At 43.6% G+C, this 13,489-nt stretch overlaps 1 protein-coding gene across 4 annotated transcripts in view; it reads right to left on the bottom strand.

Moving 5' to 3' along the window:
- Positions 1-13,489, bottom strand: part of ARID1B (AT-rich interaction domain 1B) — a 410,478-nt gene that overhangs the window by 53,130 nt on the left and 343,859 nt on the right. For all 4 annotated transcript variants that reach the window (XM_082855803.1, XM_082855802.1, XM_082855805.1 and 1 more), the window contains one exon: positions 5,633-5,960. In XM_082855803.1, coding sequence (XP_082711929.1) covers positions 5,633-5,960 — 328 coding nt within the window. The remainder of the gene's footprint in view (positions 1-5,632; positions 5,961-13,489) is intronic.

The following is a 13,489-nucleotide window of genomic DNA, read 5'->3' on the forward strand; positions in this document are numbered from 1 at the left end:
TCAGACTTCGATGCAAGAAATAGGATCTCCAATAAGACACTGATTAATGTTTGCTTCCTACTAGTTATCAACAGATTTGCCTTTAGACATGAGGGAGAAGTAAAATTAAGAGATTTTTTTAAAAAAGAAAATCTACAGAGACAGCACTAAGTAGAAGGAAGAGCCACAGGCCTAGGAGACAGGGCCCTGGGGTCGACTGTGCCCCGCCTGTAACTAACTAAGTAACCCATGGCAGGTAACTTTGTAGATCTTGGTTTCCTTCATCATAGAATTGAGGGGTACAGACTGGATGCCATCTAAAATCTTTCCAGCTCTAAAATTCTATTATTGTACAACTGAAATTCTATATCCTCTTGGAACCTACCCTGGTGAAAATATTATCCTAAAGATCTGTGCCAGGACTTTGACACAAACCATCTCAAGTCACCGAAGACTTGATTAAAGTTGAGATATAGGAGGTGCTGGGGATGGCTGACTTCAAGGAATCAAAATCTACCATGGCTTAAAGGTCTAGGGCTTGCCAGGCCTTCTGTAAGTTCACTGAAGTCATGCATCACCCTGGGAGCTCATTTCCAAGAAAAAAAAAAAATCTGGATAACGCTGAAATATCCAAAGCCACAGATCAGCTATACTGGGCAGAGATGTCAACTGTCGGATGGTACCAGGTGGGTGCCGCCTAGAATGAAAGAATGAATGCAAAACACACTAAATGACCGAGGGAAATTTATTTTACGCGTGTGTGTGTTAAGCACAGAGGTCAATCATTCAAAAAATATGAAGGATTATGTTATAGCCTGGGATTCATGGAAATGCTTCTTTAGAAGCAGTAGGCCAAAGTCCTTCCTAAACTTCTGGCCAACCTTGGCTCGTCTGTACTTTGACAGTGTCTCAGAGTCCCTCCGACATGACGCTCCAGAACTGGACTGACGATGAACGTCATCCGCCAGCCCCGACTAGGCTTTTAGTAAGACAACTAGTATTTCCCACTCTCTGTTTCTCGTTACTTCAAAAGACTAGAACATGATCTGGAAATGCTTTAAAACTGAACACAGAAAGGTATCTTCTGAGTAAAAAAGTATATCAAATGTGTATGGGGGGAGGTCCTGGACAGATATTACATATAAATTGCTAACTTCAAATTATTGTATAGTATTACTCAGCTAATCTAGTACCGGAACAGTACGATTCATCACATTCTATTGTAAATTGTCTGAAAATCAAAATGAGGGAGTCCTTTGCTCAAAAGGTGACAAAGAAAAAACAATTCATCCACATGTTCCTTAACTTATGCACTGCAGCAGCTCTGCTCTCACAATGTCACTCTTAAAAAAGGAATTAGTGAAACAGCTTCTAACAAGTTTAATCTGTGTGTTTTTTCCTCTATATTATTTTACATCCAACTAGCTGAAAAAGCCTGAAGCATAATTGCCATAATCCTTCATTTCTGCAGTTAGCTTTCTGTCTCTAATTGCGCGTGCGCACATGCACGCGCGTGCACACACACACACACTCACTCCCTTCATCACTAATTTGTCTTTTTCAGATTCTTTCTTAGGCTCTAGGCCCTTTGGGATTCTGACTTGAGAAAGAAGTCATTATAACCAACTCTGTGAATATTGTGTTTCTGAAAGGCTTGGGCCACTTCTTCCTGACAGTCTGCCATTTAGCGGACTGGCTTTCCAAGTTGCCAGCCTAACTTTACCCTGACAGAGCTATCAGTGGGGAAAGAAAACAAGAACAAAAGCAAAAACACAAGTCTGCTGCAGTGAGCTGCTAAGTATAAAGCAAAAACATGTTGAAAATCAAATTTCCTAACCCAGAGCACTGAAACATGTACTCTACATGTTTTCTCACATTCAAGCTTCTACTTTAAAAAAAAAGGGGGGGGCACAACAGGTTATGTATATTGCAAAGTGCAAAGGAAGGAAGATTTAAAATAGAAATAAAACTTTTTCTTTCTTTTTTAGAAAGGATAGTGTAAACGCAAACGGCAAAATTCAGAGCTAACACAGATGGGGCTGCAAAGATGAGCCTTTGCCAACTGTGCTTTGTATGATTTACAAAGAATCCCTCCAACATCTTCCTTTTTCTTAGTTTTAATTAAGGAGGAGGTGTTGTATTCTAAGGAAGCTCTCTGGCTGCTGCTGGCTGAAATGCAGATTTGATCTTCCCGTGCTGGTTAGCTAACATTGATTTTCTGCCCCAGTGAAAGACATTTTACTCTGATGCATGCCATTTAAATTCATTTTACACAGCTGCTTAATGTGGCTTGGCAAGGCACAGCCAAACTAGCTTTGCGGGTCTAAATAGGACTCCTGAGTTGGTGAAGGACAGATCCTATGGATTAGCAGCTGATGATAAATGCTCTTCTCCCCCCACTGTTATCTTCCTACTAACTCATGAAGTGACCTTGAGAGTAGCACAAGAAAGGAAAAGAGAGGAAAGACGATTTCTCCAAAATAAGTCTGTTTACCTCATTCTATGCTTAGTTCACTTTTAGGATTATGTTTACAGAATTCTTTATTTGTTGGTCCACATTTAGGGCCATGTTTACAGGATTTAGAACTCTCAATTGCAAAATTATCATTTGCTCTTGTTGCCTAAATAAATGTATATTGAATATAAAGCTATAAAAAAGCTCTCTGTGTCATGCATTCATAACAAGTAGTGAAAACACAGTTCTGTAAGTTTAGTCTTTAAACAAAGCTAGTTGGTTGTTTCCGGTTTTATTTTACAAAATTGTTGTATCTTTCTGCTGAAACTAACCCCTTAACACTCTTCAATCTACATGAGATAATCTTATTATTACTATATGCTAAATGATATCGGTAAAAATAATAATATACTTTAAGAGTATTTACTAACCTAAAGACAGTGACAGCCTGATATTACAGTTTTGTAGTAGGAAAGAAGAGAGATACTTTTTGTTGCTGTATGTAATTCCTGTGTCGAAATTGATAATAATATGGCAACACTGTGTTTAGAAAAAAAAATTCTGTGTTGCATTATTTGGTTGTATTCTCCTGGTGACTTTAATATTCTAAACCTCCTTGGGAGAAGGAAATAATAGAAATCGTTGGCGCAGATGTCTGCTCAGTGATGATGGCACGAGGCCCCTCGCAAGTCCTATTAAGAACCTAAGCCCTGCCTCCTGCAGTGGGGCTCCATGGGGCCACCGCACTCTGAATTCAGGGCGAGTGTGGAAGCAGGTCCCTGTAGTGGCAGGAATGACAATAACACAGTCATGATAACAGTGCTACACAAGTCCTAGACGACACAACGACAACAGTGGGGGACATGACGCCGGAGTAGGTGACTTCATTACTTTTACGTAGATAAAAGTTTTTGTTTCCCTCTCAGGCACGAAGGAAAGAAGCCATGCCGAAGCCATGCAAAGACAGGATCTGGGGGACGGCATGCAGGTCTCCACCAAACTACCACAGTACTGCTGGTGAGGATGAAAAACGAAACAGAACAAAACAAACAAAAAACCCAAAACAAACAAAAATAAACAAAAGACAGCCCCCTCTGAGATGGATTTCCTATTAGGTCTTTCACTCTCTTACTTTGGGTGTTCCTTTCGCAGCCAGATGGCATGTTCATTAACAGTTTAAAAAAATGCCCAGGACCCGCAGCAAGTCAGGGCATGTTGCTACCTACCCGTACTGGTCAGGCTGGTTCATCATGGGAGCCTGAGAGTTGCCATAGTTGGGGTGCTGGGAAGAAAACATGGGGCGTCCGCCAGCCCCAGACTGGCTGGGATAAGCAGGCGACCTAATGTATGGTGGCCTAAAGTAGAACAGAAGAACAACTTCTTTGGATTTGTTCCGTAGACAAGTAGGAATCCCCCTGTCCATTATGTTATTTCCACACACAGGTGTGGAGGTTACAGAATGTGGCATAAAATACTCTGTACCATGCAGCTACCTGGCAGCGGAACTGGAGAACAATCCTTCAAAAAAGGGGTGGGGGACGGGCCAAAGGAGAGAGAGAAGTAAGATTCTCAGATCCAATTTCAGTTTTACAGTTCTGAAGCATAGCTTTGACTTTGGTAAAAGCCAAAAAATAAAGTCTCCATTCAAACTCCTGGAGAGCTCTGATGGGTGGAATGTGAAGGTGAGGCTTTGGAATGGTCTACCGATTAGAAATAAACGAAAATGCATGGATGTATACTTATACAGTAACTTATATAAAATTATATATAAACTGATTCAGAAAGGGAGCACAGCAAGGCTTTTTAATCAAACAATTATGCCTTAATCTCTACAGCTATCTTCTTCCCAGATCACTACCCAAGGCTTCATGTCAAATGCAATCAAGTACTTACTCCTTAAAAAGGAAATAACTTGTGCTTTTTGAGTTGTGACAATGGACAATTCATTTAAACCTAAATTAGAACTTCAACTGGACCAGCCAAACCAGTCCTCACGGACAGGTTTATTAAAACATTCTCTCTACAGCCTGCATAGGTTCAGTTCAGAGGTATAGCGCTGGGGTTCAGAAGATCCTAAGTAATTGTAACGCGGAGGAGAGGGTGGGGGGGTGGGGCGGAGGGAGAGGGAGAGAGGGGGAGAGAGAATATGACTGACTTTCATTTTATTATGTGGAGCAAACAGTGAGACTGGAAGGGTCCCTAACATTCCCGAATAGCAACTTCAGAGGAGAAGCAACAAAGGGATACATTTAAAAACACACACACACACACACACACACACACACACACACACACACACACAAAAGCTCTTATTTCCCTTTGACAAACTCAGAATCTTCTCTCTTTTCTTCTGAAGATACCGTATGTTCATACATATCTGTCAGTGTCCTTTGTTTTAAAACATACCTTGACACATGTTAAACATAATTCAAACATTTTTACATGTGAGTCTTTTAAAACATATTCATTTTGCCTCCTAAATTTTTAATTCAGTTATTTTTAGACAGGTCAAGTATTTACTTCAAGAATTAATTTTAAAATTCAGGATTAAAAACAAGTAAGTAGTTGAGGCTAGAGCCTTTGCTCTATCAACTTAAAGTTTCAGAAATATAATCCTTGTTTTATTAACCACCTTTTGGTTTGGACAGAGAGAGAGCTATGCCCAGAAAAATAAAATACAACATAAGAACGTGAAGTAATAAATCTCACACATATACACTTAGACAAACACACACAGTACACATATGTACACATACAAAGTTTCTATTTTAATAAAGATTTTTATGGTGAGGTAAAAAAAAAAAAAGGGAGAAGTTCTTTTTGAATGTTTTAGATTTTAGCCAGTTTTTAGGCTCTAGACTTTCCCGCCTAAACCTCACTGTGTTAAGTGGAACCACAAAGACACTCGCGATGCCACTGGCTCTAGGTTGCTTGGTGCAGTGACTGTTCACAGCTGTTTCAAATAACCTCCCACAGCTGACTTGCCCACCAGTGATTCCTTCTTCCATGTCTCATACAACATGATCTGTTATTTACTTCTCTGACCTTTATGGTACAGAATATATTTAACACGAAAGGAATGGCCAAGCCAAGGGACCCTCTGCTGCTCTCCATCCCCGTGTGAGCCGGGGATGATGCAGCTCTGGGCTCCGCATGTGCGCACACATCCACACACAGACCGCCCGCCCGACGGCATACCTGCTTTGTGCCGAGTTCGCAGCGGCCTGCATCACTGCGGCAGCTGCCTCCTGTGCCTTACGGTTCACGGTTGGCATTGGTGGCCCCATTCCTGGCCCTCCCTGCTGAGACATGCCAGGAGAACTAGGGGTCATGCTGCTCATATTTCCAGGAAAGGGTCTGTTCTGCATCCCAGCTGATGGCATTCGTCCCAGGGGCATAGCACCACACGGCTGGCTTGGCCCTTGTCCATGCATCTGGCTGTTGGCATTGATGCCCATGCCGGGCCCTGGGCCGCTGTAGCTTGCACTGGGCACCCCACTATATGTTGGGGGTCTGGAGTAGTTACCTAAACAAAAATCAAACACAAATTAAAGCCTTTTACTTAATCTTTGAACTTGTGAAAACATTCACTGGAAACACTTTGTGTCCAACAGTGTCATCAACACAGAACATTAGTCATTTTCCTCATTAACCCTTTCCCCTATTGGCGCTGATGAGGTTGGCAGTCAAAATACGCTCTCTCTGCACATTCCAAAGGCAAAGAGCCACACAGGACCACTGTAACACGGAGGGAGACCCAGGCTGATCACCGAAACCATCTGTGAATGGACACGGGATGCTAGTGCTGAGTGGTGCTTTAGCTCATCCAGCACCTCGTACTCTTACCAAAATTTAACTGAAATAAGTATTTCAGCCCCCAGTCCGCAGGTGACCACCAATCTGAGACTGCACCACTACACCACTACCACACTGGACAGTTACGATAAAGGGTTCAGAAGGTGTAAGAAAACATGCACACGTGGTCAAAATTACCCTTCAAAACCCCACAGGAGGTGTCATGTGGAAATGTGACATTAATCCAGCACAGTTGGCTTTTCTCTGGTGTCTGGAAGACGTTTTTTGTTTGAGCACCAGATAAAGTGGCTGGTTTGCACTTGAGGCCACGTCTTATGAAATAAGTTTCAAGCACTGGCATGGCGCTCAGCCCAGCGAGATGGTGGCACTATGGGAAGCAGGCAGGGTCCCAGACTGAGATAAGCGTCCACAGTCTCACCTCCCATCTCTGCTCACACGGGGCACGTGCTCACGGAGTAGAATGGCCTGGACTAGTGCAGCAGTTGTGTTTTCTCTCTCCTTCACACCTTTTCTTTTGATCGAGTGCACATAAACTACATTCAAGTAAATTGAAGGCATATATAATGCCACTTCAATAATAATAATTCCTGAACCATACTATGTGTGAGACATTGGGCTAAGTGCTTTGCATCAATGATTTCATTCTTTTCTCCAATAATTATATGAAATGTAGGTACGACCATGACTCCACTTACAAATGAAGAAAGTCAACAGCTAGTAGGTTAGGATTCAAGCTCAAGCAAAATGATTATGGAACCCATGTAATTAACCAATAAAATATGCTGCCTCCCAATAAGTGACTGTTGAAATGAAATATATGCAAAAAGATAAGTGTCTGTAGAATATGGATTAGTGTTCCTCCACCTGTCCTTACTACTTTCTGGAAGAATCTCCTCATCTATATAACATATCTGTTCTAGGCACAGGGAATGTAAAATTAAATACAATGCAATTCCTGTACTCAAGGAGCTCACGACCTAAGTGTGTATGTGTGTGTGTGTGTTTGTGTGTATAAGGTGGAGTAGCAGGGGTAAGATGAGAAAAAAACAAAAAATAACGCACTGTGAAAAGCATAAGAGAAAGAAGAATAAGTCTGTGTCGGGTGGGGATACGGGGGGTTGTCCATGGTCGGGCGTTGAGTGAAAGGTTTTGAAAAACCACCTTGGGTCGCGACCCAGGCGTCCGTGTGGGGCAGGCTTTGGGATCTGGGAGAACTGGGGCTGAGGGAAGACTCCCTATACATACTGACCATGTGACCTTAGAGCTAAGTCGTTTTAATCTTTCTTTGTTTCCTTCTCTTCTCTGTAAAACAGAGATAAGCCTCTTCCATACTGTCTACTTGAGGAGTTGCTGTTAGGATTAAATGACGTAACATGTAAAGTATCTCAAACATTGAGTGCAAAAATGCTAGGGGGTTACTGTCGGATGGTGATTAAGGCAGAAGAGGGCAGGGAGCGCCTATGGAAGAGGCCGTGGACGACGGCACAGACAGTGAAGGGGCAAACTCAAGAGCAAGTCACTGCTGAGCTTCATGGGGCCGCGAGAAGGGGACAGAGGGAAGAGGCCCCCATATACCAGGCTTCCAAGCCCGGGACCTATTCTGAAGGTGAGAAGGAGCTTCTCCAGGTTTTCTAGCAGAAATTGGGTTGGATTAGTAACAACAACAAAAGCCAGCAATTGATATTTACTGTGTGCTAAGCTCAGTTTCGAGTTCTTTGCATCACCTCCTTTAATGCTTACATCAAGCCTAAGAGGTCCCGGTCATTACCACCCTCACTTTAGGGAGGAGCCTGAGGTGCGGGATGTTGAGTGGCCTGTCCCAAGGTCACGTGGCTAAAATGCCTCAGAGCCACAGTCTGCACCCCACTAGCCACAGCCCTGACTGGCCTCTCAAATACTTAAGGAAAACCACACTTACATCACATTATCATCACAGTCGTGAAAGCAGGTCTTCTCAAGTGCAGACCACCTACAAATCTGCAGGAAGCCCAGACTATTCAGCACTGACTGGTATTTGCTCTGTTAGGTGCCTCACGTGAGCTCTCTTACGTGGCTGTCTATGAAGTGTATTACTCACTGGAGGCGGTGTGAAGGTCACTGTTCACACAGACCACGGGCCGGGCACACTTTCTGTAAAGGGCTGGAGACTAAATACTTTAGGCTTTGTGGGCTAGATGGTGTCTGTCAAAACTAAACTGCCGGGCTTCCCTGGTGGCACAGTGGTTGAGAGTCCGCCTGCCGATGCAGGGGACACGGGTTCGTGCCCCGGTCCGGGAAGATCGCACATGCCGCGGAGCGGCTGGGCCTGTGAGCCATGGCCGCTGAGCCTGTGCGTCCAGAGCCTGTGCTCCGCAACGGGAGAGGCCGCAGCAGTGAGAGGCCCACATACCGCAAAAAACCAACCAACCAACCAAAAGCTAAACTGCCACTGCAGCCCTGACATGGCTGGAAGCAACACACACACAAACGGGAGCCCCTGCGTTACGAACACGACGGCCGGCCAGAGTGGCCCTAATCTGCTGAGCCCCGCCACAGACCGGTCTTGGGACAAGCTTCTTAAGAAAATGCTCCAGCAACACAGAAAGGGACTTGTTACAGCCAGCAGCTACTTTCCTCTGAATATCCCTGGAAGCCAAAGAAAGGCTGGAGAGGAACAACCGAGCGAGGCACTGGCCGCCCGAGGAGGTGGAATGGACAGGAAAACAAAAGGGAAGGGAAGGAAGGGACCGGAGAGGTTCAACATACATCACCTCAGGGGCCTCCGAATTGCACTGTGAGTTAGTCTTTTACGCCAGCACCTCAAATTTAAACTGCCTTTTCATGAAGACACTCTGCCTTTGCAGACGTAATCAAACTGATACCGTTTTCAAGTAAAAGGTGAACATTCACTGTTTATCAAAGTTCTTTATAAAAAGTTCTGAGGTTGCTCTGAATCTCCCGTCCCACGGGACCACACAGAAGGTCCCCGTCGGTTTTCCCATCACACTGTCTCCGCGGAAAGGGCCCCTTATGCTCATCCTGGTTGGGAGGGATGCAGAACAATGGGCAGGATGCTGTGTCCTGCCTCTTCCCACGCCTTCTCAGAGCACAGTCCTCGGAACTCTTCTCTGCAGCAGGTTGGAGACTCCCCCCACCCCACCCCACTGATCTCACAGCCCTTCACTTCCAGATTATCTGATAACATCAGTGAGATCCAGCGGTGCCTTTCTGGCTCTTGCTTTTATTAAAAAGAAGCAAACTCATTTACACTTTGAACACAAATGATATCAATTCACATATTCTTGCTATTGCTCTGCAGCTAGTTTCCACCCCCCTCAACACCTGATAAGCGACTCATTTGGTACGAAACTTTATTCAGTGAAAACATACGTACCCTTTGCTTTTGAAGGAAATGAAATGACACTTTAACCTTGTTTTACAAAACAAGCATTTACCTGGTTGTTGCAGATTATGCCTACAATGCAGTTTTATATGAGAGTAAGGTCCCTGGTTTTGTGGAATTCTGCTTAGAATTGAAGTAGAATGCCGTTCATACTTGGAACAGAGAAATACTGTCACTCTGGGTTCCTGCACCTTGGGTTTAACTGGCAGTCAGGGGCTGTATTTTAATGAACACAAAGAAACAACTGAGATGTTCAGTCACCCTCTACTTGACTTCTAGCTTTTTCATTCATTTTATGTACTAAGAAGACAAGAGCTGGGTTTCAATCACTTTGCTCAATTCAGCAGCTGGTCTTCGTTGCACAGCAGGAAGCATTCTGTAATCGAGTGGAGTATGCGTCAGAGCACAACCACCATGCACACCCATACACGCACGCGTGCACTTGTCCTTAGAAAGGCCCATTGAGTGCTGGGCCCCCAATCTTATTTTTCCTCAATCAGTTAGGCTGATTTCACGAACTGGCACTCAAAAGCACATGTCAAGGGAATATGTTCTAATTATAGAGGCCTCTATTTGGTAGAAGAAATACAAAGTCCCCTTTTCTTCTCCTTGAAACTTTCAAGACTTCCCTCATTAAACTCACATGCCTGGATAAAAATGGTTTCTAAAGGCTTTAAATGGCTTAAGAGGCAGCAACGGATAAAGCAGAGGCTCTAGAAACTGGGTTTGAATACTGGTCTGACACTTCCTAGGGGCATGACCTTGGACAAGCTACTTAACCTCTCGGAACACCAGTTTTGCCAGGTAAAGTAACAATAATAATGGGGAACAGGTAGAAAGTGACTAGCTCAGTGCCAAGCATAGGACTACCTAAAAAATGATAGCTATCACCATGGTCACCAACAATAATACTATTATTATCAATAAGCACGAATATGATTTTTTCTCCATCTTTTGAAAATGTGTGGAAGGAGTGAAAAATGATTCACACACACCCCCGTACTTTGCCTACTCGATAACATATCTTTCTCCCCAAAATAAACAAAAACCAAATATGTAAGCCAAGCAAAATATGAGAGGAAAAGCCAGGAATGAGAAGCGCAATCTTATTTCCATGTTTCTCTAATAGATTAGTAATTTGTTGGCACTAGCTCTGACAGAAAACAGATGGTTCCAGCATTAAGCACAATGAAGGCTGCAGATGCTGGGCCAGCCCACCTCAGCTGGACGGGTCTTGCAGCCAAGTACGAGAGCCCACAGTTTTCAAGTGGGTTCATCTTGGCACACCAGCTTTGGAAAATTGGTCACCAAATGAATTCAGATTTCAACCCACCAGGAGTTGTATTCAAGCACCAGACAGAGGAAGCCGGAGCTAGACTCTATTCAAGTCACCATCATTAGTTTAGAGGATCACAGATAATTCTGTACCTGACTCTAAATTTTCAAATTTGCTAGTTACAATTAATATTCCAAGCTTACTGCTTTTATTGCATCATTAAATGCTTCCGTTTATTTTACTTCTCAGTTTCAACCACACAACAGTTACTTATGAACAACTACTACACGCAAAGTCCTGTATTATTTTCCCCTTTGCTGTGGAGGGTAAAATGGTGCACAAATCACAGAATAGACAGCTGACCCTGAGTGGGAAAAAAATAAATGGGTAATTAGCTACATACGATGAAAAACATGCTTGTGACTTAGGGCTAAATTTGGCCAGTAATCATCCCTTCACACAGCCATCTACTACACAATTTTAAGTCATGTTTATTGAGGTAGAATTTATATGCATCAGCAACCATATATGCCCTATAACCACCAGCACAGTTGAGACGTGGGATATTTCTATCGTGACAAAAAGTTGCCATTTTGTGGTCAATCTCATCCCCACCCCTGGCAACCGCTGATCTGATTTCTCTTCCTACAGTTTTGCCTTCCCCAGGGTGTCACATAAATAGAGTCACAGTGTGCCGTGTCTGGCTCCTTTCACTCAGCACCGTGCTTTCCAAATTCATCCATAATGTTGTGCGTTATCAGTAGTTTGTTCCCCTTTGTTGCTGAGGAGTACTCTATTCTGTGAACGTTCGGGCTGTTTCCAGTTTCTGGCAATCACGAATAAAGCTGTTGACGTTTGCACACAGGTCTCTGAGTGGATATATGTTTCATCTCTCTTGGTAAACTCCAGGGATGAGAGTGCTAGGTTGTATGATAAGTGCATTTTTAACTTTGTAAGAAACTCCACTGCAATACCTATGAGAGTTCTAACTGCTCTACTGTACATCCTGGATATTGCCAATTTTTAGAAAATATGAGCCATTCCAGTAGGTGTGTAGCGGATACTGTTGTGGCTTTACTTTTCATTTCTCTAATGACAAATGATTTTGAGAGTATTTTTCATGGATGTAAGATCCTTGCTGTGCAAAAAAAAAGTTACATTTAAAAAACCTTCTTCCCACGCTACCTTTCTCTCAGACTGATCTCACAATGCTGTACTTTCAGCCACTGCTTCAGGAGAGAAACTGACTGAGTAAAGAAGACCACAAATGCAGATTCAAAATGAAAGTGAACTTACCCCAAGTTGCATTAAATCCTACTATTTGTGGGAATAGCGATAATTTATCTTTTGAACTGATATATGACACCATATTTTTCCTAGGTCAACATGCATTTTAAAAAGTCTTCAAAATGTAAAAATAATATTACATAAAGCTTGTAAAAGAGGAGAAAAGACCTATTACCTTACAGTACGACTTCAGTAGTTTGGGTAGTTTTTTTGGTAGTTTTGGTAGTTTTCTTCCCACATATGTTACTTTTGGTGTTTATTCCCATATATGTTACGAAGTTTAACTCCTTTAAAAATTTAATTATACAGTGATGCAAGCGCAATATAGAAAATATAAAAGCACAGAGAAAAACAGACAACCATGGGCTTCCCTGGTGGCGCAGTGGTTGAGAGTCCGCCTGCCGATGCAGGGGACACGGGTTCGTGCCCCGGTCCGGGAAGATCCCACATGCTACGGAGCAGCTGGGCCCGTGAGCCATGGCCGCTGAGCCTGCGCGTCCGGAGCCTGTGCTCCACAATGGGAGAGGCCACAACAGTGAGAGGACCGCATACCGCAAAACAAACAAACAAACAAAACCAGACAACCATGATCCTTAGTGCCATCTCCCAAAGATAATTCTTAAGCATTGAGTAGTCAACCCAATACCCATCAAGCATCAACGCAGGGTCAAGAAGGTACACCAGTGTCTCTGGAACACTCTGTCTTCATCCATTTAGGAAACAGCTCTTAAGAGCCTCTAATATGCCAGCTCTGTGCTAACAGATGGGGATTCAGCAATGAGCAAAGGCAAAGAGCTTACATTCTGGTGGCAGGAGACAGGCTAATAAACAAATCTAGAGCACGTCGTGTGGTGTCAAGCGCTCTGAAGGAGAACAAAGCAGGGAGAACTTACACAGAGTGGAGAGGGCAGGTCCCTGAGCCAGTGACAGAGGAGAGCCACGCGGAGAAGGGAGCTGTGTGCGTGCTGGCTGCCTCTGTGTAGAAGCGCATCTTTGGAGAAACCACCGCCGCCAAGGCTGACGTCACACACAGGCTTGGGGGACATATGGTAAGTCCGATGCCAGTATCTAACTTCAGAGCAGTGAGTCTTGAGAGAACAGGCCCTCAAGGAGCAGGGGCATAAATGTCTGCGTGTGTGTGGCCTTCAGAAAGGCCACACACACGCAGACATTTCACACACAATGCTCAGTTTCCCCTTCTGCAAAAAGGGCGTGATACGAGATTCTCTATCTCGTGTGATTGCTGTGAGGAAAAAAATATTAACAGTAACTATTGTTGGACACTGACAATGGT

The sequence above is a fragment of the Leucopleurus acutus genome, assembly GCF_964270905.1.
Source record: "Leucopleurus acutus genome assembly, chromosome: 15".
NCBI lineage: Eukaryota > Metazoa > Chordata > Mammalia > Artiodactyla > Delphinidae > Leucopleurus > Leucopleurus acutus.